Source organism: Felis catus, chromosome D1 (genome assembly GCF_018350175.1).
Source record: "Felis catus isolate Fca126 chromosome D1, F.catus_Fca126_mat1.0, whole genome shotgun sequence".
In the NCBI taxonomy this organism is placed as follows: Eukaryota; Metazoa; Chordata; class Mammalia; order Carnivora; family Felidae; genus Felis; species Felis catus.
Window position 1 is genome coordinate 110,841,782 of NC_058377.1, and position 22,691 is coordinate 110,864,472.

The window sequence follows — 22,691 nt, forward strand, 5'->3', positions numbered from 1 at the left end:
CCGACGCGGGGCTCGAACTCACGGACCGCGAGATCGTGACCTGAGCTGAAGTCGGACGCTCAACCGACTGAGCCACCCAGGCGCCCCTGGCGATGACTTTTTAGATACAACACCAAAGTCATGATCCATAAAGAAATAATAATAAGTGATGAGCTGGGACTTCGTTAAAATGTAAGACTCCTGCTCGGCAAAGGCCACTTTTGAGCGAATAAGAAGACAAGCCGCTGACCGGGAGAAAATCTTTGCAAAGGACACATCTGATAAAGGACTGTCATCCAAAACACACGAAGAACTCTAAAGACTCAGCAGTAAGAAAATGAACAGCCTGATTAAAAGACCTGGACAGACGCCTCACTGAAAAAGATACACAGACAATGCCCCGCGTTGTATGTTCCCCAAACCGATTCCCTGGGCGCCATTTTTCTCTTAGATGAAAGTTCCACCTTCAATTCCCTAGACCAGTATTCCAACGTGGCTCATACGATAATTTGTCTGTGGTGGGTTTTGTTGTTTTTTTTTTTAATAATGTAATGTTTTTATACATTTTTGAGAGACAGAGTGCGAGCAGGGGAGGGGCAGAGAGAGAGAGAGAGGGAGACACAGAATCCGAAGCAGGCTCCGGGCTCCGAGCTGTCAGCACAGAGCCCGACGCAGGGCTCGAACCCACGAACCGTGAGATCGTGACCTGAATTGAAGTCGGATGCTTAACCCACTGAGCCCCCAGGCGCCCCTGTCTATTGTGGTTTCAAGCTGCATCGGCCAACCGTGGGAGAGTTTTAGCTAGTGGTGCAGGGATCTGTAAAGGGCCCTGCTGAACCCCCCCTCCCTCCGCAATGTACTTCCTCTGGCTGTCCATCTGTGTCCTTTATAATAAATTGGGATAGTAAGAAAAGTGTCTCCCTGAGCTCTTGGGCTGTTACAGCAAATTCTCAGACCCGAGGAGCGGCCCTGGGAATGGCCTTGCCGCCTGGGGCCAAGGCAGACAGAGGTGTGGGTTACCCGGGGACCCCGCGCCGTGACCGGTGTCCGAATGGGGGCCGGCCTCCAGGGCCTTGTGCGATCTGCCACTAAGCCCAGGCAGTTAGTGTCCGAATTGAATTAAATAACAAAAAAACCACCCCCCAAAACCTCCGGATAATCTAACCTTAATCACAGAGGTGGCCAAGTCACGTAGTACAGGACAGACACTGTGCAAAGCCACACCCACAGACGAGGACACGCTATTTTTACTTTTATGTAGTTTTACAAGGCACTGGCTCTCTACCCGCAACAATAGACGCAATGTATCCTTTTGGTCGTGCTACTTATGCCTCTGGGCTGGCTTCGCACGCAGCTCTGCTCCAGTTTTCCCTCCTCATGCTGAATTTTCTAAAAGCAGTGTGGCCTTGGCCTGCACAGAATGCCGTGGGCAGCACTTGGGGAGCGACGCAGAAGGCAGGCCACCCTCCAGGAAGGGGTCGGGAAGCCCGTTTCAGGCCCCTCCCAGCCCCAGGGGTGAAGTGGGCGGGGCTCCCCCCACCCCCCACCCCCCACCCCCACCCCCTGCACCGCTCCAGCTCCGCCCCGGATGCACCCGGACAACCAACAACGGGGCACCAGCCTGGGGACAGCCCCCCACCACCCCCGGGCAGTGCTCCTCTCTGCCCCTGGATTGTGTCCACGGAGTCTCCATCCCAAGGGGCCAGAGGGGGAAAGAAGTGGCCAAGAACTCGGTGCTTCCCTCCCGCTCTGTGGTTCCCCGTCAGAACTTGCTGTTCCAAGGGCTCCGCGCTTCCGGCACCGCTCGGCTTGTAAACGAGCCTTCTAAACGTGCTCTGAGGGCCCCATACTGTCAATAAACACGGACACCTGCCGGGTGTATATGTTCACTGACCGAGTTAATTACAACAAGGGGAGGCATTTGAAAATTTTAATCCTCTCTGCTTTTTACAACAGAACCAAAAGAGAGGCCACTTAATAACCCATCTCACCTGCTGGTTTCTGCAAACCAGTTATCTTAACGGTATTTTAACGAACAATAATAATATTAGAACAATAACTAGGGAGAAAGTTAACTGGATGATACAGCTTTTCCACAACCCAATGAAAACACCTAAGAAATCAGATAGTTTTTGGTCCCATAACCCGCAACCCCACCGCCTGCGTTTCACGGGGGCCCTGAGAGAGACGGAGAGTTTGCGGGCGACCCTGGGAAAGTGTCCACGCTCACGGACGCCTCAAGGTGTTCAGTACGTCTCTAGTCTGAGTTGTATCTTAGCAGCCCATCTGGAGAGTTAATTTCAAAATACTGCTAGTGAAAACTCACCGTGGCTCTTTAGGCAGAGAAGCCTCCAGAGGAAAACCGCCCAGACAGGGTGAAGTCAGGAGGAACGGACAGACTTCTCCGGAGAGCCTTCAACCCTCCCTCCCTCGGCGTCCGGGCAGAGGCTTCTCCCGACATCACAGGAGTCCTCGCTCTCTCCCCAGGGCCACACAGCAGCGTGTCACGTCCGCACTTCCTCAAAAAGGGGGCTTTTGATCGCCGAGACCCTCGGCCCCTGCGGCAGCCCCCTCGGCGCCCTGATGCGGACGGAAAGCTGCCCCCCTTCCCCGCAGCCCCTTAAACAACCCTTCCAAACTCCGGCTCGCCTCCCCCCGGCACATCCAGACGACGTCTCTGTGCCTTCAGAGTTTTCTCCACCGAACTCTACTCGATTTCCAACCCTTTGGATTGAAACTCCATCCGGAGGATCTGGGACAGGCACCTCCCGAACTCCTCCAGGATCATCTGCTCCGCCAGGCGTTCCGAGCAGCGCTCCTTCTCGGCCTCCTCGCCCTGGGCCAGCAGGCAGGAGCACGTGCCTTCCACCACCTCCCAGGAGATGCACGAGGGCCGCCTGGCAGAGACACGGCGGTTACGGGCCGCGGTCCTGAACTCCAGACCCAGCGGGTGTCTGCGACACCTGAGACGTTCAAGGGGACCCCCGTCCTGGTATGTTAAAGAACGTCACCGGCTCCCGCACAGAGCAGGTAACTCAGCGAGGACGAAAACAGACGACCCACTTACATAGAGGACAGGTCGGACACAGCGGTCTCGGCAGGGCACCCCTCCCTCCCCGAGGAAACACGGGGTGACATCCAGGGCCGGTCAAGCCCGGGGGGGCTGCCAGTCCTCCCCGTCCCTCGCACCCACCCCCTGGACACACGCACTTTCTTTCCAAGTGTATAGACCGACTCTCCTCGAATTCACCTGCTTCCCCTCTTCTGACGGCGGGTTCACGGCACCTACCTGTCTTGTCTGAACTGCGGCAGTCCCGCGGATTCAGTTGGTGACAAATGAGGGCTGCCTTCAAACCCTCCAGCGTCCGGATGGTAGGGCATGCTCATTAGGGTTTTCCGTTCCGGGCCTTCGTCATAATTTTTGCAACCAATGCATTTGCAAATAGAAGAACACATAATTTTGGCCTGGTAAGACAAAACGCTTCAATGAAATTAGACTGCTCGTAATTCGGCAAAAAGCAACACATTCTGTCTGGACCTTAAATAACAGCGCGTGGGCGTGTGCGCGGCAGATACACGGCATTTTTCACAAACGGAGGCTTTGCGGTGACCCTGCGTCCAGGGTCAGTTTTTTGACCCAATTGTTCGTCGACACAATTTTTCCCACGGCATTGGCTCACTTCGTGTCTCGCGTCGCAGTTTGGTCATTCTCTCGTGGTTGCCTTGACATTTTTGTGACGGTGCTCTGTGAGCAGTGAGGACGTCCCAGCACTCAGATGGTGGCGGGCACTTTTTCCCAACAAAGCATTTCTTTTTTTTTTTTAATTTTTTTTTTCAACGTTTATTTATTTTTGGGACAGAGAGAGACAGAGCATGGACGGGGGAGGGGCAGAGAGAGAGGGAGACACAGAATCGGAAACAGGCTCCAGGCTCCGAGCCATCAGCCCAGAGCCCGATGCGGGGCTCGAACTCACGGACCGCGAGATCGTGACCTGGCTGAAGTCGGACGCTTAACCGACTGCGCCACCCAGGCGCCCCCCAACAAAGCATTTCTTAACGGAGGCGTGGACGTTGTGTTTTCGCCCCCAGGCTACGGCACACTTACCGGACCACGTGTAATATAGACACGACTTCTCTATGCGCTTGGGAAGCCAAAACCTTCGTTTGGCTGCCTGACTGCGGTGATCTGGAACGGGCCCGTGGGGACCCCCCCCCCAGGGGGGCCCTAGTGGCGCAGGCCCTGCTGTGGCCCAGCTCGCGCAGGTGGGTGGGGTCTGAGACTCCCCGAGGGCAGGCCTGGGGTGGGTGTTCTGGGAGAGGCCCTTCCTGCTTACTCGTGGGCGGACTTTCTTGTGTTTCTTGTCGCAAGGCAGCTGGCCCGGCGACCCCTTCTCACGCCGGCTGGGCGGTCTGGACGCCGGCCTGCCCAGCGCTATGGTTCCCGGCCCCCTCTTTCTTTCGGCTGCTGGGATCTCCCTCTGTTCTCTTCAGCTCCGAGACGCACATCAAGAGGAATCCATTGTGTTTTACCTACACCTCTGGGTGTCTTGAGCAAGAGGCCTTTCAGGATTTCTAGCCTACTCTGGAGAATACGGGACATCTGCCTGGGCCTCCGGAAAACGGGCGGCTCGCTGTCTCGGGCGGCAGGGAGGGCACCGTGGAGGGCGGCTGGAGGTGCCGTCCGCGCCTGGGGATCCTTCTGCTGGGGCGATGCCACTCGCTGGCTGAATTCGGCATCTCTGCAGTACTTCTGACCGTATTTGCAAAATCCTAGCCGGGGGATCGCTAGGTCTGCTCACTCAGATCTTCCAACATGTGTCCCCGGAACCACAAGGAGTCTTCTGAAGCCTGACCATCTGTGACTACCTTTTAAAAGTAAACTTCAGGGGCGCCTGGGTGGCTCGGTCGGTTAAGCGTCCGACTTCGGCTCAGGTCACGATCTCGCGGCTTGTGGGTTCGAGCCCTGCGTCGGGCTCTGTGCTGACAGCTCAGAGCCTGGAGCCTGCTTCGGATTCTGTGTCTCCCTCCCTGTCTGACCCTACCCCGTTCATGCTCTGTCTCTCTCTGTCTCAAAAATAAATAAACGTTAAAAAAACTTTTTTTTTTATTAAAAAAATAAATAAATAAAAGTAAACTTCACAGGCGCCCCCTGAAGACGGCAAGCAAACCAAAGGAGAGCCTTTCGAGGGAGGGTTTCCTGGCTGCTTTGCTGCTGGGACTTGCGGGCTCCTTCCTCCGCCTCCCTGTCCTCCAACACCAAGAAAGGAGACAGAAAAGGCGGCAGGAGAGGGGAAACCACAGGGCGGGAGCAAGTCCCTCCACGGCCACCGAACCCTTGAGAAACGGGTTCGTCCAGGAACTCGGGCTGCACCGCTGTGTCCCGGCATCTGGCCGGCGGCCAGGGCCCACCGCCCGCTCTGGGCTCTGAGCGCCCGGCCTGGGCACCCGGCTCTGCCAGGCAGGGCCCGCACAGAGCGGGCGGGGCCGGGCGGCGGGCGGCCTCCGCTGGGCGCCGGGGGCTGGGCTCGGAGCGGGCGACCGGTTCCCGAAGGGGCCCGGGTTCATTTGCTTGACTCGGAAAGCATGGCTGGTCGCCGAGAAATTCACGCGGATTAACACGCGTGCACGACAGAAACCTTAGGGGGAAGCGAACGGAACCCGACCTCTTTTTTAATCACAGCAAAACACAATTCTTTGGACCGCAGAGGCTACTGAGGCCCAGATGCCGACCTGTTGGTCTTCGTACCAGCCCCGGGAAGAGTGACTGACCTCGTAGCACTCACAGTAATTCTTCAGGCAGCCCGACCTCCTGCAGTTGCAGCCTCTGTTGTGTCGAGGCGTCACGTCCCCCGGCCTCCCCTTCCCGATCTTTGGTTGGAAAGCTTCTGGGTTCCTATCGAGACACGCCTAAGGCAGAAAACACAAAGCTCCGCCAGGTACCCCCCATCTGGCAAGAGAACGTTCCGCGAGACTCACGGGGGCTCCAGGAAGGGCCCCGCGTGTTCTGTTCCAACACACGCACGCGCTTGAAGGCACTGCCTTCCCCCCGGCTCCCCCCCCCCACCCCGCCCCCGCTGCCCCACTGCTGCCCCGAGGTTCAAGGTCCTGTATGTGGTTACTGTGAAATAGTGTCTCCTTCCCGGCATGTTTTTCCCGAGACAGCGGGGAAGGTGGCGCCGTGCTAACGGCATACTGAACATCTACCGTGTTCCGGGCACCTTTCCGGGGGGGGTTGCGTGCACTCCCTCACTTAGTCCTCACGGCGGCCTCGGGAAGTAAACCCCACCGTTGCTTCTGTCTCACAGAGGAAGAAACTGAGGCCCGAGAGCTGAAGTAGTACATGGCAAGGGACGGAAGGGGGTCGCCCGGCCCAGGGCCCCGCCACCGGGCCCCGTCCTGCTCGCACGATGCGCTCGCTGGGCTTTTTATCCTGGCCGCTCTAACTTTTTATCCATCTTTCCGCTATCTATCTACACAGACAAATGCGGGCATAGTGTTTTTAACGAAGTGACTGGGTACAGTCGGCTCAGGTCGTGATCTCGCAGTTCGTGGGCTCGAGCCCCGCGTCGGGCTCTGTGCAGACAGCCCGGAGCCCGGAGCCCGGAGCCCGCTTCCCATTCTGGGTCTCCCTCTCCCTCTGCCCCTCCCCTGCTTGTGCTCTGTCTCTCTCTGTCTCTCACAAATAAAAAATGAAAACATTAAAAAGACAACAGCAAACAGACAAAGTCACTCAGGCCAATCCGAGCACCAGGCAAGTCACGGTAGCAGCCCTGCCCTCCTCGCTCCCCTCCCCCCAGCCACGGGTTAACACGCAGGGTCTGTGCTGTCTGACAAGACCCTCCCGTCGCTGCAGAGGGTCCCCTGGGCAGCACGGCCTGGAGCGAGACTGGGGGACAGCGGGGTGTCATGAATGGAGCACGACCCAGCCCCAGAGGCTCCCCGTGACTCCCCCCCGTCAACACACCCGGTGGGGACCCCCGTGCCGACCCCCTCTGCTGTCCCCGCGCGAGCATCAGCAGCACGGCGCCCACGAGACTCCCCTTCTTCTTCTCACCGTCTGCTCTCTCCCACTCTACCGCTGACCGACACTGGGCTGTCCCCGGTGGGGCACGCGCGCTCACGCACGCTTCCGGTGCCCCTGTGTTCAGGAACAACACTGCTGGCTCATAGCACGTGCAAAGGTCCCGCTGCGGAAACTATTGCCACACGATTTCCCCACGTGCTTAGGCCATCTTACGTTCCTACCAGCGATGCTTGAAAATGCCAACGCTTTCAAAACCACATTTTTTTGTTTTTAATTTGAGAGAGAAGCGTGCACAAGCAGGGGAGAGGGGCAGAGGGAGAGAGAGAATCCTAAGCGCAGAGCCTGATGTGGGGCGCAATCCCACGACCCCGGGATCGAGACCTGAGCCAAAGTCACGAGTCCGACGCTCAACCGACTGGGCCACCCAGGCGCCCCCCAAATTCCAACACTTTTTAAATAAAACTTTATATACTTTTAGCTGTAGACAATACCTTTCAGCCCCAAAGAAAGAAAATGCCACACCACCAAAGTTTAGCGGCACCACCATTCTCTTCCGTCCCATGGCTCTGGCTCTATCAAAATGGGTAAGATACTTTCAAGTGACCTGTCTATAATCCAAGAGGGCAATTAAATTATCGTAGGGACAAAACGGAGCATGACAGCCTCAAGGCGACACGCGACGGCCCGTGACTTCCCTTTGTAAACCGGGGGCACCAAAACGTCACGCCCCACGCCCGACTGTCCTCCCTTCTCTGATGATCTTTGATGCCCACGGGAAGGGGTGAGCCGCGAGCTCCCGCGTCCGGCCTGTAGCGCACACGGGGCCACGGAGCCGCCGTGGCCGCCCGGGGAAAGTCCAGATGCCCCCCCCCCTTCACCCGGAAGCCACAGAGAATAAACACTGGGCACGTGTCGTGGCTGAGAGCCCCAGCCAGCTCTCCGTCCAGCCGGCTCCTACCCCTCTCAGATGCCACCCTCCAAGCTCGGCCTGTCTCCTGCATGATCGAGTTTAGGACTCAAATCTCTGAACCCCAAATCAGGACAAAGTGGACATCTGCACGCTCTTAAGTCAGAACCTCCACCGAAGCCATCCCACACGGTGGGGAACAAAGAACTTTCTCTGACTGCCGCTCTCCCGACAGCTCTCTCGAGAGCCAATACCCCACCCTCGGGGATCTCTGGAGACAAGTTTTGTGAGTATCTCATGCACGTGTATGATGCATTCATTCATTCATTCGTTCGTTCGTGAAAGAGCAGGGCGAGGGGCAGAAGGAGAGGCAGAGAGAGAATCCCAAGCCGGTTCCACGCTCAGAGTGGAGCCTGACGTGGTGCTCGATCCCACGGCCCTGGGATCGTGAGCTGAGCCGAAACCAAGAGTCGGACCCTCGGCCCACCGAGCCACCCGGGCGCCCCCTCAAGCACTTTTAAAGACCGCTGGAACGCGCGGACTCGGGGGGAAGCGGTCACCTTCATGGCCTTGAACCGCTGGACTTCGTGATGCAGGTTGTTGCGGCAATTGTTACAGTTGCAGTTGTGGCAAAAGTCCCCGCTGGCAAAGCAATCGCAGTACCTGTGAAGCAACCACACGGCGGCTCAGAGGCCGCGATCGCCATCGACAGCAGCGGGCACGGGAAAGGAGCCGGCGTGCCGCAGTCCACACGGCTGCCGCTCAGACGCCTCTGACGCCTTCCCGGTGAGAGCTACAACCCGCGGCGATGCCCTCCAGCGGCCAAGAGGACAGAGAGAAACGAGTCAGAGCCACTCGTTTCGTAACGTAGGAGTCTGCAAAGCAAAACGATTTCCCGGACGCCGTCAGCCGCTGCCGCCCCCACCCCTGCCCGGGCGCCCGCCAACACCCCCGCCCCCGGGAGCGGCCCCCGCTGGCGAGCAGGAGACACACGCGTGTCACCCCCTGCTGTAACGGGAGGGCGTTCGTGGATCCCCGCTCTGCAGAACAGCTTTGGTGGCGGAATCCCTCCCAGACCGCCGCCACTGCGTCCCGGGATTCCGGGAGTCATAAAGGCAACGGCCGGTGACGGGTGGCCGTGCTGACGACCTCGCAGAGCGGTCAGCGTCGCTGGGCCTGTGGCTTGCGCGCTGAGACACCTTCCTCGCCTCGCGTGGGAATTCAGTGTCGAGGCACAGACTCCCCCCGTCTTACCCACAACGGGCCCCCCGGGGAGGTTTTGCAAGTTCTCCTCCCGGACGGGTCCCACACCGCTCTCTTCCAAGAGCCTGAGGCATCGACAAGGGCTTCAAATCCGTCTGTCACACCAGCTCTGCCGCCAGGTCCCCACATCATCTGCTGCGGGTTATTTGTCGCCAGCGTCTCGAGTCATGGCATCTAAGCTGCCGGTCTCAAGGGGTCGCCCGGGGGAGCTGGGACAGCGTGTGGCCCTGCTTCCCGTCCAGTGCTGGGTGAGGCCGGGAGGGGCCTCTGTTGGACACCGCGGTGGCCGGATGTCCGTACCAGCCTCGCCGTTACGGAATTCATAAACATTATCCTTTTATCGTGTATGGTTTTAACTTTCTTAAATAATATTTTTAAATGCATGTCAAGCCAAGAGGAGAGTACAAGAGATCATCAGGGGTGAAATAAAGAGGAAACTGCAGGGGCGCCTGGGGGGTTCAGTCGGTTCGGCGTCCGACTTCAGCCAGGCCACGATCTCACGGTCCGTGAGTTCGAGCCCCGAGTCGGGCTCTGTGCTGACAGCTCGGAGCCCGGAGCCTGCTTCCCATTCTGTGTCTCCCTCTCTGTCTGCCCCTCCCCTGCTCACCTCTGTCTCTCTCTGTCTCAAAAATAAATTTAAAAAGAAAAGAAGAAGAAGAAGAAGAAGAAGAAGAAGAAGAAGAAACTGCAAACTTGGCGGGGGGGGGGGGGCATGGCTCTGTGGCTGCTAAGGGTTGTCCTGGGGCATCTGCTGGTCCCTGGTGACCCAGAGCCCGCTCATTCAGGAGACAGAAGACAAAATCCGGGCTACCAAAGGTGGGAGGTGCACCAGACACACACACACACACACACACACACACACACACACACACACACGCCCATACAAAGCACAGACCCTTAAAAGGCAAACTCCCCACAAATCATCTACTCCACTGGGACAGAGAGAAGAGGAGGAGGAGGCTGCAAAGCAGAGGAGAGAGGTACCGAGAACTGACTCAAGAGTGCGCCAGCTCTGAAGACTGGGAAGCAGGGGGCCCAGACGCTGCTCTGGGGCGGGAGCGCAGGGGGGTGGGATGGGAAGAGAACTGGTGGAAATGCTATTTCGGGGGGAGCGGGCCCCCAGGCTCCTGCCCCCTTCCAGCACCCTCCGCCCTCTCCATCGCCGTGGCCAGAGACCGAAATTACTCTCTGGGGTAAAACAAGTGAGGGCTGGGGGATCACAACGGATCAGAGGAGGGAAGGTGAACATGGAGCCCCGTGGCCCCTAGGATCCTAGCACCACCCTGGAAAAGCCTTCTCCGAGGACCCCAGCCAGCCCAGAACGACATACAGGGAGGAAGGGTCCCGCAGTCTCCCAAAAGACAGATGGCTTAGTCACACGGCCCGACGGTGCGGCCACAGTGAGCAGGTCCCCACTGATGCACGGAGAGTCCCCGGGCAGCTTACGCCTCGTTCTTCAGTGTGAGCAGTGTGACAGCCGGAGATCCGCACACATTTCAGGGAACATTTTGACCTGAAAGACAGAGGACTAAACAGAAACGGGAGGAGCGAGGGCATCAGCGGCTTTGGACGAATTAAGAAACAAGAAAATGATACTTAAAAAAAAACCAGACTATTGGGGCGCCTGGGTGGCGCAGTCGGTTAAGCGCCCGACTTCAGCCAGGTCACCATCTCGCGGTCCGTGAGTTCGAGCCCCGCGTGGGGCTCCGGGCTGATGGCTCGGAGCCTGGAGCCTGTTTCCGATTCTGTGTCTCCCTCTCTCTCTGCCCCTCCCCCGTTCATGCTCTGTCTCTCTCTGTCCCAAAAATAAATAAAAACGTTGGAAAAAAAAAACAGACTATAAAAATGATGTTCTGGAAAATAAAGAAGCAATCACATGAGAGGATTACCTACCTTAACAGACAGCATGAAAACTAGAGCGCCCACCAAAAAAGGGAAGCGAAAACACAGGCTGAGTTTTCTAGGTCCAAAATTTTCACAATTAGAGGTCCGGAAAGAGAAGAGTTTTACGAACAAAGGGGCAGATGGGCCCCTGGGTGGCTCAGTCAGTTAAGTGACCGACTCTTGATTTCATCTCAGGTCACGATCTCACGGTTCATGGGATCGAGCCCCACCTCAGGCTCTGTGCTGACAGTGTGGAGCCTGCTTGGGATTCTCTCTCTCCCTCTCTCTCTGCCCCTCCCCCGCTCATGCACATGCACGTGCGCTCTCTCTCTCTCTCTCTCAAAATAAATAAATATACCTTAAGAAAATAATGAAGGGCAGAAAATAATTTAGGAACATTTCTCAGAACTAAGGGGCACGTCTCTTCAGAGTAAAAGGACTCCCAAGTGGCCAGCGCAAGAGGTGAAAGAGACCCAAAGCAAGACTTCATCACCTAGTTTCAGAGCACCGGGAACACAGATGGGATCCTACGAGGTTCTAGAAAGAGTAAAACGGATTTTGTACAAGCAGCAAGAACGAGAATGCTATCAAAACTTCAATGGCAACACCGGAAACTAGAAGAAAAGGTGGCAAAGCCTTCCAAATTCTGAAGAAAAACTCAAGTTGAACGAAAGTTGGAACTCCAACTCCAAAATAACCATCTAGGCGTTGAGGACAGGCTCTGACGGGTTTAGACGTGGGACGATCTCTCTGCGCCCTCTCAAAGGACGCCCCGGAGGACGCGCTACGTCAAACGACGCACTGAGTCAAATCAGGACAAGGGGGATCCAGGAGCCGGGGAATCAGACTTGAGGAGGACACAGAGGAAGTCCTGGGCGTGGCGGCAGAGGAGAGTCCAAGGTCAGAGCTGCGCATCAGGCCTGGAAGCCACACTGTCCATGGCGGGAAGACAGTTAAATGGTGGGAAGCATGGCGGGAAGACAGTTAAATACCCAGAGCGCAGTTTAAGGTTTAAATTAGTGTCATGTACATAGAAAGCTGAGGACCAAGTATTAACTCAAGGGAAAAGATGAAGAAGGGCAGGAAAGGAAAATAATCAAGGTCCACAGAGAGTAGTGTTTTCCTAGTTGTGAAATACAAAGACTACTGATCTAACCACGGGCATCTGATGTCTGGGTGTGGGAAATGGTGGCGGGGAGCTGACAGGGTGGCAGGGCGGAAACAGCCAAATCCACATCTTCCGTGGTACAGAAATGAGATCATTCCCAAGTTGAAAAGCCAAGCTTAGCAAAGCAGGTAGGTAACTTCCATTTATGGAGGCGAATATTAAAAGACTCTGTTAAGAGAGTCGAAAATTCCTGGAGGTCAGAAAATAAGGGACAATTATCAGGGAGCTACCATTCTTCGTCACGAGCCTTGTAGAATTATTTGGCTCTTTAGACTCTACGTGTGTTGGGGCACCTGGCTGGTTTAGTCAGTGGAGCGTGCAACTCTTGATGTTGGGGTTGTGAGTTTGAGCCCCATGTTGGGTGTAGAGATTACTTAAAAATAAAATCTAAAAGAGGTAAAAATAAGGGCACCTGGGTGGCTCAGTTGGGTGAGCGTCCAACTCCTCATTTCAGCTCAGGTCATGATCTCACAGTTAGTGGGATGGGGCCCCAAGCTGGGCTCTGCTCCGACAGCATGGAGCCTGCTTGGGATTCTCTCTCTTCCTCTCTCTCTCTGCCCCTTCTCCGCTTCTGTGTGTGCTCTTTCTCTCTCTCTCTCTCTCTCTCTTAAAATAAACAAAAATTTAAAAAAGATAAAAATAAAAAAAACAAACTGTATGTACAATCTGAATAAAAATAATAACTAAATTCAAAGTGAAAAAGGATAAACTGAAAGATAAGAAATTAAGATCGAGGTGCATCATAAACAAAGAGATTAAAAATACAGAAAAAAAGGGGCGCCCGGGTGGCTCAGTCAGTTGAGCGTCTGACTTAGGCTCGGGTCATGATCTCCTAGCTCGTGAGGTCGAGCCCCGTGTCGGGCTCTGTGCTGACAGCTTGGAGCCTGGAGCTTGCTTCAGATTCTGTGCCTCCCTCTCTCTCTGCCCCAACCCACTCGCATTCTGTCTCTGTCTCTCTCAAAAATAAATAAACATTAAAAAATTTTTTTTTAAATACAGAAAAAAGGTTATGAGGAACGGTGGATAGTTAGGCCAGAAAATGGCAGATTAGCGTTATAGGATGAAGAGACTGTGTGCAGTGAGGACACATGTAAGTGTTCCAGAACTGTCAAAAGTTGTGGATCCACTGATTTCAGAACCTTAGCGAACCCCCAAAAAGACATACACAAAGAAAAAACAAAGACGAAAGGGAAATCTTAAAAGCCCCAGAGAGGAAAGACAGGTTACCTAGATTGACAGTGTACTTTTGTTAGAAATCATGGAAAACAGTAGAACGATATCTTCAAAGCTCTGAGAGGAAAACTGACAATCTAGAATTTTATACCCAGTCAAACTATGTTTACTCACCAAGGTCCAGACCAGGCACATTTCATCTCTTGTCCTACATACTTTGCTGGGTGGTTTGATCGATTAACTCTTGCCCCTCTGCTTTTTTTTAACTTTAAGTTGAAGATTTTTAAATCTCTGTCCCCAAACCTGCTCTGTCTCCTACCCTAAAATCCTTGTTTTCTTCTTCTGCCAACAGCATGAAAGGATTATCTAAATCTGTCGCTTGTTCTTCCTCGGCTCCCATTCACCCTTTACCCTACTGCCCTCGGACCTTCTTCTCTGCCCCACTGGCTCTCAGAGGCAATCAACGACCTCCTCACTGGAGATGCAAAGACCCCTTCGCTGCACATTTGCTTCAGGGGCTGTAACACTCTATGTTCCGGAACCACATTTCCAACTTCCTTTCAGATGTTTCTACCTCCACCTCAGTGTCCAGCCTTAACTTGCAATCTTCTCCCACCACTTCCTGCTCAAGCCGTGCTCCCTCTCTGCATCCATGGTGCCGTTTCCCGCTAAAATAATCCTGAGTCCCTTCTGACAGTTACCTTTCTTTCTCTCTTTTCCCAAGGAGTTACCAAGTCTGCTGATTCCAGCTCAGAAATGTCTTTTTTTTTATTATTTTATCTTTATACAAGTGAATGACATTGGTTGAACAAAAGTGTGTCGGTATAAATAAGCACAAAGAAAAAAATTACAATCACCCAGAATCCCACTCCCTAGAGATGATCATTCAGTGAATGTATTCCATACTTTTTCTCTAAAACGAAACGTACCAAAATAAACATATGTTGTTTGATCACATGTTAAAGACAAACAAAAGCAGGATCATATTCTATAGACTGTTTCAGTGTGCTTTTATTACTTACCAATATCAGGAATCACTATGACAACTTGCTTTTACTACTTATCAATATTATGAGTGTTTCCCATGTAAATAGATTCATACACCATTTTAATGACTGCAAAGTGCCCCCACTCTGTAGCAGCAGCATGATTTATTTAATAGTTCTCTTTATACTGAACGTTTAGATCAATTTACAGATTTTGGAATATGACCAATACTCCAACAGTGGCACTGGCCCCCCTTCTGTTCCTAGAACCCCGTATCCCTTCCCTGTCTTGCCCCAGGGCCTTTTCACCTGCTGTTTCCTCTGCCTAGAGCACTCTTAGCCACCCGCTTTCAATCCACCTCCACCTGATTAACTCTCCTCATCCAAACACCCCTCCCTCAGGGAAGCTTCTCTGGCTTTCACACTTGGTCAACTCCGCCCACCCGCACACACCCATTACCTCCTTTGCCACATTTTCCGTATTTCCACCCCAACCTTTATGGGTATGATTATCTTATGCACGTCCATCTCCCCCATCAGGCTGTGAGTGCCAAGAGGGCAGGGACCATGACTATATTGTTCATGTTGGTCTTCCTCAGTCCTGAAACCACAGGCGTTCAAAAATATTTGTGGGATTGAATGAGTAAATGTACACGTCTGAAATGTCTCTTCGGTCTCTGGGTTTTTCCTTCATTGCTCCCCTCCCTGCCTTAGTTCAGGTCTTCCTCACCTCTTCCACACTCTTGTGATAGCCTCTTAACTAATCTCACTTTCAACTCCCTCCACCTTGGCCGTTAGTGCTAATTTCCCGAAGCGGCTATCAGGCAAAAAGCAGCAAAGAAAAAGCTGTAATTCGAGACTACAAACTCAAGTGGTATTGTGCGTTCCTGGTGGGAATGTCAAATGGTACAGCCTCCGTGGAGAACCAGTATGGCAGTTCCTTAAAAAGCTAAAACACAGACTTAGTCTACAATCCAGCAATTCAACTTCCGGGTATGTAGACCCAAAAGAATTGAAAGCTGAGACTCAAACAGATGCTGGTACACCACGGTTCACAGCGGCATTAATCACATTAGCCGAAAGGTGGAAACAACCCATATGTCCATTACCAGATGAAGGGCTAAACAGAATGTGGTCTATTCATTCAGTGGAATACTACTGAGCCTTAAAAAAGGAATGAAAGTTAGGGGCGCCTGGGCGGCTCGGTCGGTGAAGCGTCCGACTCTGGCTCAGGTTACGATCTCATGGTTCCGGGGTTTGAGCCCCGCGTCGGGCTCTGTGATGACAGCTCGGAGCCTGGAGCCTGCTTCCGATTCTGTGTCTCCCTCTGTCTCTGCCCCTCCCCCACTCGTGCTCTGTCTCTTTTAAAAATAAACATTAAAAAAATAAATAAATAAAAATATTTCAAGTGAGTGACACCAAAAGTGCCTCATACCAACTGTTGTAGGTGCATTACAGCAGGTGCAGAGGGTTAATCTAAACCTTTAAAGGCATTTCCTAAAAAAAAAAACAAGAAAGAATGAAAATAAATAAGCAGTTAGGGGGCACCTGGGTGGCTCAGTCGGTTAAGTGTCCAACTTCAGCTCAGGTCATGATCTCACAGCTCATGGGTTCAACCCCACCCCCACCCCCCCACCCTCCACCCCCCTCGGGCTCTGTGCTAACAGCTCAGAGCCTGAAGCTTGCCTCGGGCTGACAAAATAGACAAACTCCTCATGGGAAAGATCGAGAAGGAGAAAGGGTACAAACAAATGATAGTAGAAATTAAAACTAAAATATTAGAAAATTTACAAGATACATGCAGAGACAATTTTTTTTAATGTTTATTTATTTTTGAGAGAGACAGAGTGTGAGCAGGGGAGGGGCAGAGAGAGAGGGGGACACAGAATTAGAAGCAGTTCCAGGCTCCGAGCCGTCAGCACAGAGCCCGACGTGGGGCTCGAACTCACAGACCGTGAGATCATGACCTGAGCCTAAGTCAGACGCCCAACTGACTGAGCCACCCAAGCTCCCCTTTGCAGAGACAATTTTCAAAACAATGTAAGAACATATAAACAGGAATATGAGTAGATTTAACATTTTAGAGAATTCAACAATTTTCAAGAAAAATATAAAATAGTAAAATGGACTCAAGAAGAAATAAAGACCGAGAGAAAGCAATAACCACGAGAGAAAGTGGACTGAGTAGCCCATCCCCTTCTCTCACGCCAACCCACAAAGACACCCAGCCCAGATGGGTTTTTTTTTTCCCAATGTTTATTTATTTTTGAGAGAGAGAGAGAGAGAGAGAGAGAGAGAGAAGGCACAAGCAGGGGAGGCGCAGAGAGAGAGGGAGACACAGAACCTAAAGCAGGCTGTGAGCACAGAGCCCGATGCAGGGGTTGAACTCACGAGCCGTGAGACCGTGACCTGAGCCAAAGCCAGACGCTTAACCGACTGAGCCACCCAGGCGCCGTCCAGCCCAGATGGTTTTACAGGCGAAGTGCAATCAAACTTCAAAGAACAAATCAATGCTACCTTCCCCAGGCTTTCTCAGAGGCTTCACAGAAGAGGGTGGAGTGGGGATAGGGAAGCCCGATAATGCATTTTGTTAGGCAATATAAAATGCTGGTGCTGACACCACAACCAAAGTTTGAAAAGAGTGGGAAAGGAAAATTGTACCTCTACCCGACTCAAGAAAACATGCAGTCAGTCAGTCCTAGGCAGAGTATTAGAGAACTGGATCGTGCAGTGTTCACAAAAAAAGGTAAAATCAGTACCTGGTGATCAATTTGGGTTCACCCCCCAGCGTACAAGGGTGGATTAACATTAGAAAATTTATTGTAACAGATGATAGTGTCAGATCAAAAGAAGACAACAATGATCATTGCCATAAATTCGGGGAAAAGCCTTTGATAAAAGTCACCGCTCGTTTATAAGAGGAGTAAAAAAGAAAGCGTGTTATGAACCAGGAAGAGGAGACCCCCCCCCCTTAGCCGGACACGGGTGTGGGGCAGAGAAGCAATGTTTCCACGGTAACCACTCCCCACTTATTCTACAGCAACACCAATTCCAGCCGAGCACGTGGTCGGCTCCACTCAAGACGACATTTCCCAGCTTCCTACCGAGCTTGGTCTGAGCACGTGATAGGTTCTGGCCAACGGAGCGTGAGTGGAAGTGATTTGGGCCATTTCTGGTTATGCCTTGAAAGGTGAGAAGTGTGCCTGCACCCTCCTTCGTCTCCCCCAGTGGCTGGAATGAAGGTGAAGGTGAGGGCTGGGGCAGCCGATAAGGGAGGCCAACACCCCAACGCTGACAGCTGCCGCACGAGCCCCAAAATGACTCAGGTGTACGTCTCAGGCACGCCTCGGGTATACGGCCTCAAAACCCTGCAGCAAATATCTTACTTAGGGCAAGCCATGTTGGAAATATTACTAGTAAAACCAGGAGCCAACTAGTAACCACTGTGGGCACTTGCTTTCATCGCGGTGGTAGAGACCCTCGCTAAGAGGATAAGGCAAGAAAAAGGAAAAGAGTATAAAGATGAGGAAAGATGTCATGGTCATTATTTGCGGACAAGATGAGTGTTTAAATACAAAAGTGAAGGAAATCTACAGACGAATCCTTACAACTAGGAAGTGGGACCCACGCCTGGAGCAGGATCCAGACCCGCACACAGACACCAAACCCTGACAGCCGACGGGAAACCCCTGCAGATCGCTCAGGACTGTGTTAGGGCTTTGCAATAAATGGTGCTAGACAATTAATTGCACATATGGAAAAAAAAATGAAATCAGATTCCCCTACCATTCATAAAAATCAATTCCAGGTGCATTAAGGTCCCGATGGGGAAAAGCGAACCTTTAAAACTTTAGGACGAACTCTAACAGCACAACTAAACTTGGGGTGGGGCCTCTGGGTGGCTCAGTCGGGTAAGCATCCAGCTTCGGCTCAGGTCACGATCTCGCGGTTTGTGAGTTCGAGCCCCGTGTCGGGCTCTGTGCCGACAGCTCAGAGCCTGGAGCCTGCTTCAGATTCTGTCTCCCTCTCTCTCTGCTCCTCCCCTGTTCACGCTCTGTCTCTCTCTCTCAAAAATAAATAAAAACATTAAAAAAAATGTTTTAAACTTGGGGTATGTCTGGACTTCTTGGACAAGAAGGCAGTAATAATAAAGACAAGTGACAATTTTGACCGCAGTAAACTTAAAACGCCTGTCCAGCAGCAGTCAGTGCTGACGTTAAACCACGTGTACCGAGTCCTCGGTAGACCCCAGACCTTACGCGCAGTCCCCGTCTTCGTGAGAAGTACAACCGTCCGTGCCCCCCTCCGCAGGGTCAGAGCGCCGTCTGGGTTGAAAACCCCACGTGTTGGGTCAGGACAAATACCTCGGTGCCCAAGTGAACTCCCACTCCTGTTCTCGCCACTTATGTGGACCTGCCCGTCTATGCAAAATTGCTTTGCCCTCCAGAAAGGCCCGGACCGGTCTGCCCAAGTTGGCGGCAGCAAGAGAGCGGGGGAAGCGTCGTCCTCTCCGGTCTGAGGCTCCCCCGCTCGGCAGACTCGCTCGACCCAGACTTCAGGGTTCCGAGTCCCCGGTGGCAGAAAATCGGACTGCCGGCTGGTTGACGGATGGATGTGGATGGCGGTCGTTGGGAGGGCGCCTCGTTCCCAGGCGGTCACGCGTTGTTACCACCGCCGCACGCGGTCTACGTGTTCTCGCTCTAGGGACTTGTAGCGTCCCCCCTTCCGGAGTCGACTCTCGTTGTTGCCTAGGAAACCACATCCACTGCCCCCAGGCGAAGCGAGGGGGCCCCTCTTCTGTCCGTGAAACCCACGGAAGCAGCACCACCTGTTAAAGGCGCTGTTCTCGAGGTGCTTGGGGGCTGGCAAGTCGGCAGCCTGTCAACGCTTTTGGGTAATCCTACTCCGTGGCTTAGGGAAGGGGATGATACTGTTCAAGAAAATACCTGAGCTGCCCTGCGGCGTGTTCACTTCCCGGAGGCACCCTGTATCCTAGAATTGTGGAGTCTTAACGTGTTTGAAAAAAATCTAAGACAACATACGTTCTAAACTTGTTCTTAACTCACTGGCCATCCGGACAAATTCGTTAAAACACTGGCATTAAATATCTGAAACCTTTTTAGGGGCGCCCGGGGGGCTCAGTCGGTGAAGCGTCCGACTTCGGCTCAGGTCACGATCTCACGGTTCATGGGTTCGAGCCCCGCGTCGGGCTCTGTGCTGACAGCTCGGAGCCCAGAGCCTGGCTTCGGATTCTGGGTCTCCCTCTCTCTCTGCCCCTCCCCTGCTCACGCTCTGTCTCTCTCTCTCTCTCTCTCTCTCTCTCTCTCTCTCTCAAAAATAAATGTTTAAAAAATAAACATAAATAACTAAACAAGCTTTTAAACCTTTTTAGATGCACATCTGAGCTGGTAAGAAATTTAAGGAAACGAGGAAACCCCTCAGAGGCCAGAAAGAGACACAAAAATTCAGCGGGGCAAGCTGGAGCTGACAGCGTAGGGCGTCTGCCGAGCCCGACAGGCCAAGGCTTTGGTTTGAACTGTTACGAGGAGGGGCGAGGCGGGATGACCACGGCGGTGGCAAACACTTTGGGAGCACGTACAGTCCCCCAGCCGTTTCTCTAAGTGCTTTACGTATACGAACGCACAGCCCAGGGCACGCCCAAGGCGGTGGGGGTCAGCTCCGAGAGCTACACAGCGGAGGAGCAAACACGAACTTTCTCTGAAGGAACGGCCCCTCCGGCCAACCTCCAAGAATCCCCACGGATACCGTCCCAATGGGTATGATCCGCGATGCTTGAAAACCCACCAAATACACGAGGCGACAAACCAGGAGTGAAGAATCAAGAGAAGGAAGCACCAGCAGCAGACAAGCAAGGACTCTATAAATATTAGGATTAGGAGTTCTTGCATAGGGATGAAGGAAGTATTTAATATTTTTAAACATAAGAGGAGGAAGCCAAAGCACCGGTCAGAAACACGAGACTGTACGAAACGACCCCCCGGGGTTGATCTTCTAGCCACAAAATTCTAGCTGATTTAGTTCATGAACCTGTTTAATCAGAGACAAAAGGCCATTTGGAAACCCAACATGGAGACTGCCGATCTGGGATTAAAATCTTGATTTAGTTTTGTTTTTGTTTTAATTTAGATTTGATCAGTGGATACTGTAACTGCTCCCAACAAATCCCACCCGGCATCTCAGCACAACTTGAACTGCACCAAAGGATACTTAAACAGCCTTGTTTGGATTTGCTGATTCATTAAAACTGCCCTGGAAAGCACCCGTTACTCATAAAGCCCGACTCTGCTCAGGACACAGGAAGACAGGAAGAGACCCTCCGTCGTCCCTGACGGCTCCCCTCCTTGCTCTATGACGTCGTCGTCCAGAGGCCCAGAGTTCCACACTTAGGCCACTGTCTGCATCAAAAAATCCTGTCATCCAAGTGGCTTTCACAACCAATGCTTTTATTTTTTTATTTATTATTTTTTTTTAATGTTTATTTATTTTGGGGACAGAGAGAGACAGAGCACGAACGGGGGAGGGGCAGAGAGAGAGGGAGACACAGAATCGGAAACAGGCTCCAGGCTCCGAGCCGTCAGCCCCAAGCCCGACGCGGGGCTCGAACTCACGGACCGCGAGATCGTGGCCTGAGCTGAAGTAGGACGCTTAACCGACTGAGCCACCCAGGCGCCCCCCAATGCTTTTATAAACTAATTACGAGGCACAATCCATGCCTGAAATGCGTTACAAAAAATATTTAAAAAGGCGTAGGTAGCAGCAACGGAAGAGTAAAAGGGAACTGCTTAAAAAAAAAATCACGGAGCAGAACACGGAGCAGAACACGGATCAGAACACGGATCAGAGTGCCAGGTGTTCACTTCTGCTGGAAATAACGTCCCTTCCAGTGCCCATCGCGCTCACATCCTCTATCCAAGGGCCCTGGCCTCTCAGCGCGGAGCTACGGAGGGAGCTAAACCCCCCCCCCGCCCCCGGTCAGAGGGCGGGGGACCTGAAGCACGGCGTGCGGGCTGTGAGTCTCTTGCACACGGAGGAAGGCAGTGCCCACGTCCCCCGGGCACAGTGCCTCCTTTCTCTGGACAGCACAGGACACGCTCTGAACCTCCTCCTCCTTTGTTCCAATGCTGACCACGCCCACTTGGGGCGGTAAGTTCTTTCTTTAACGCATCAGTCGCCCATCAGTCGCCCATCAGTCGGGAAAGGCGCTTCCAGGCGAGAAGCTACTTCTCTGGCCTTCCGTCGTGAGGTCATCAGTGAGTTAAACCCTCCTCGGAGCCTCGCCTGACCTCCAAGTCCTCAGGGGTCCCCTCACTCCGTCCCCGGTTGTCGTCTCCCCCTCGCTCCAGGCCCCACGGGCCATCTGGCCTCCCCGGTCCCCAAACAAGACTGCAGCCCGGCCTGCCACCCTGCCGGCCCCGTCCGCTCCACACGCCGCCCCGCGTCCCCCACGCGTCAGCCGTCTCCGTCCGGGCAGGCCGCTGGGCTCGACGGCGTCACACGTCCCTCCCTTGTCCTTCCTCCTTGCCCAGGGCCGCACGGCAGTGGTGTCCCCGCGTCCGCGGCGTTCAGACAGGTGTGTGACTCGCCTCCGTGCACTAAACCCGCGGCACCTCAAACGCTTGCCCAGGGACGACCCTAGACCTCGGCACTGCCTTCTGGACAATGAATTGCTCTTGTCAGCGAACCAGGTTTCTCGCTCTTGTGGACTTTTACCCCCACTCGTGCGCCCCCAAGCCACCGTCCCGTCAGTGACTTCAGCGGGAGCGCTGCAAGGGGAAATCACGCACAGACGGTGTCAGACACGCGGACGGGGGTGGTTGTCCCTCCAACGTGTCCCTCAACCCTAAGGAGGCCATCAGGGCAGAGACCGGGCACAGCTGGGATCAGGGCAGACACCACGAGCAGCGTGAACGCGTGGTAGGGCAGGAGAGGATGCCCGGGCCACGAGCTGCCAGCCGCAGCGACGAGGTCCGTCTCCTGTGTCAGCCACGCGGTCCACCCCAGCCCACGGCTCTGCCGCGGGACCCGCCCCCCTCCCCCGACCGAGGCTCCTGCGAGCTGGCCCCCCCGGGGGGAAATTTTTCCGAGAAAATTCAATACTGAGTTAACCAGTTCCTCGAACCGGTAAAAACCAGGATGCGGAAACGTTACGGTTAACGCTCAGCAAGGGGGCCGCGGTCGGCACTCGTCCGAGGGGCAGACGGGGAAACCAAGACCCGGGGAAGTTACAGGCGGGGTCCTTTCCTGCGCGTTGGTCCAGATAATCCCGAGACCCGACCCGGGCTTATG

The 22,691-nt window shown here is 53.7% G+C and overlaps 1 protein-coding gene across 11 annotated transcripts in view; it reads right to left on the reverse strand.

Moving 5' to 3' along the window:
- The window catches only part of TESMIN (testis expressed metallothionein like protein), a 43,605-nt gene that overhangs the window by 4,264 nt on the left and 16,650 nt on the right, over positions 1–22,691 (reverse strand). For 7 of the 11 annotated variants that reach the window (XM_045039666.1, XM_045039665.1, XM_045039668.1 and 4 more), the window contains 3 exons: positions 8,471–8,573; positions 5,749–5,886; positions 3,269–3,444 (listed from right to left, as the gene is read on the reverse strand). In XM_045039666.1, coding sequence (XP_044895601.1) covers positions 3,269–3,444; positions 5,749–5,886; positions 8,471–8,573 — 417 coding nt within the window. Of the gene's footprint in view, positions 1–1,895; positions 2,877–3,268; positions 3,445–5,748; positions 5,887–8,470; positions 8,574–22,691 lie in introns of those variants that run through there. The other 4 variants (XM_045039670.1, XM_011287105.4, XM_045039671.1 and 1 more) reach the window with 2 other exon arrangements.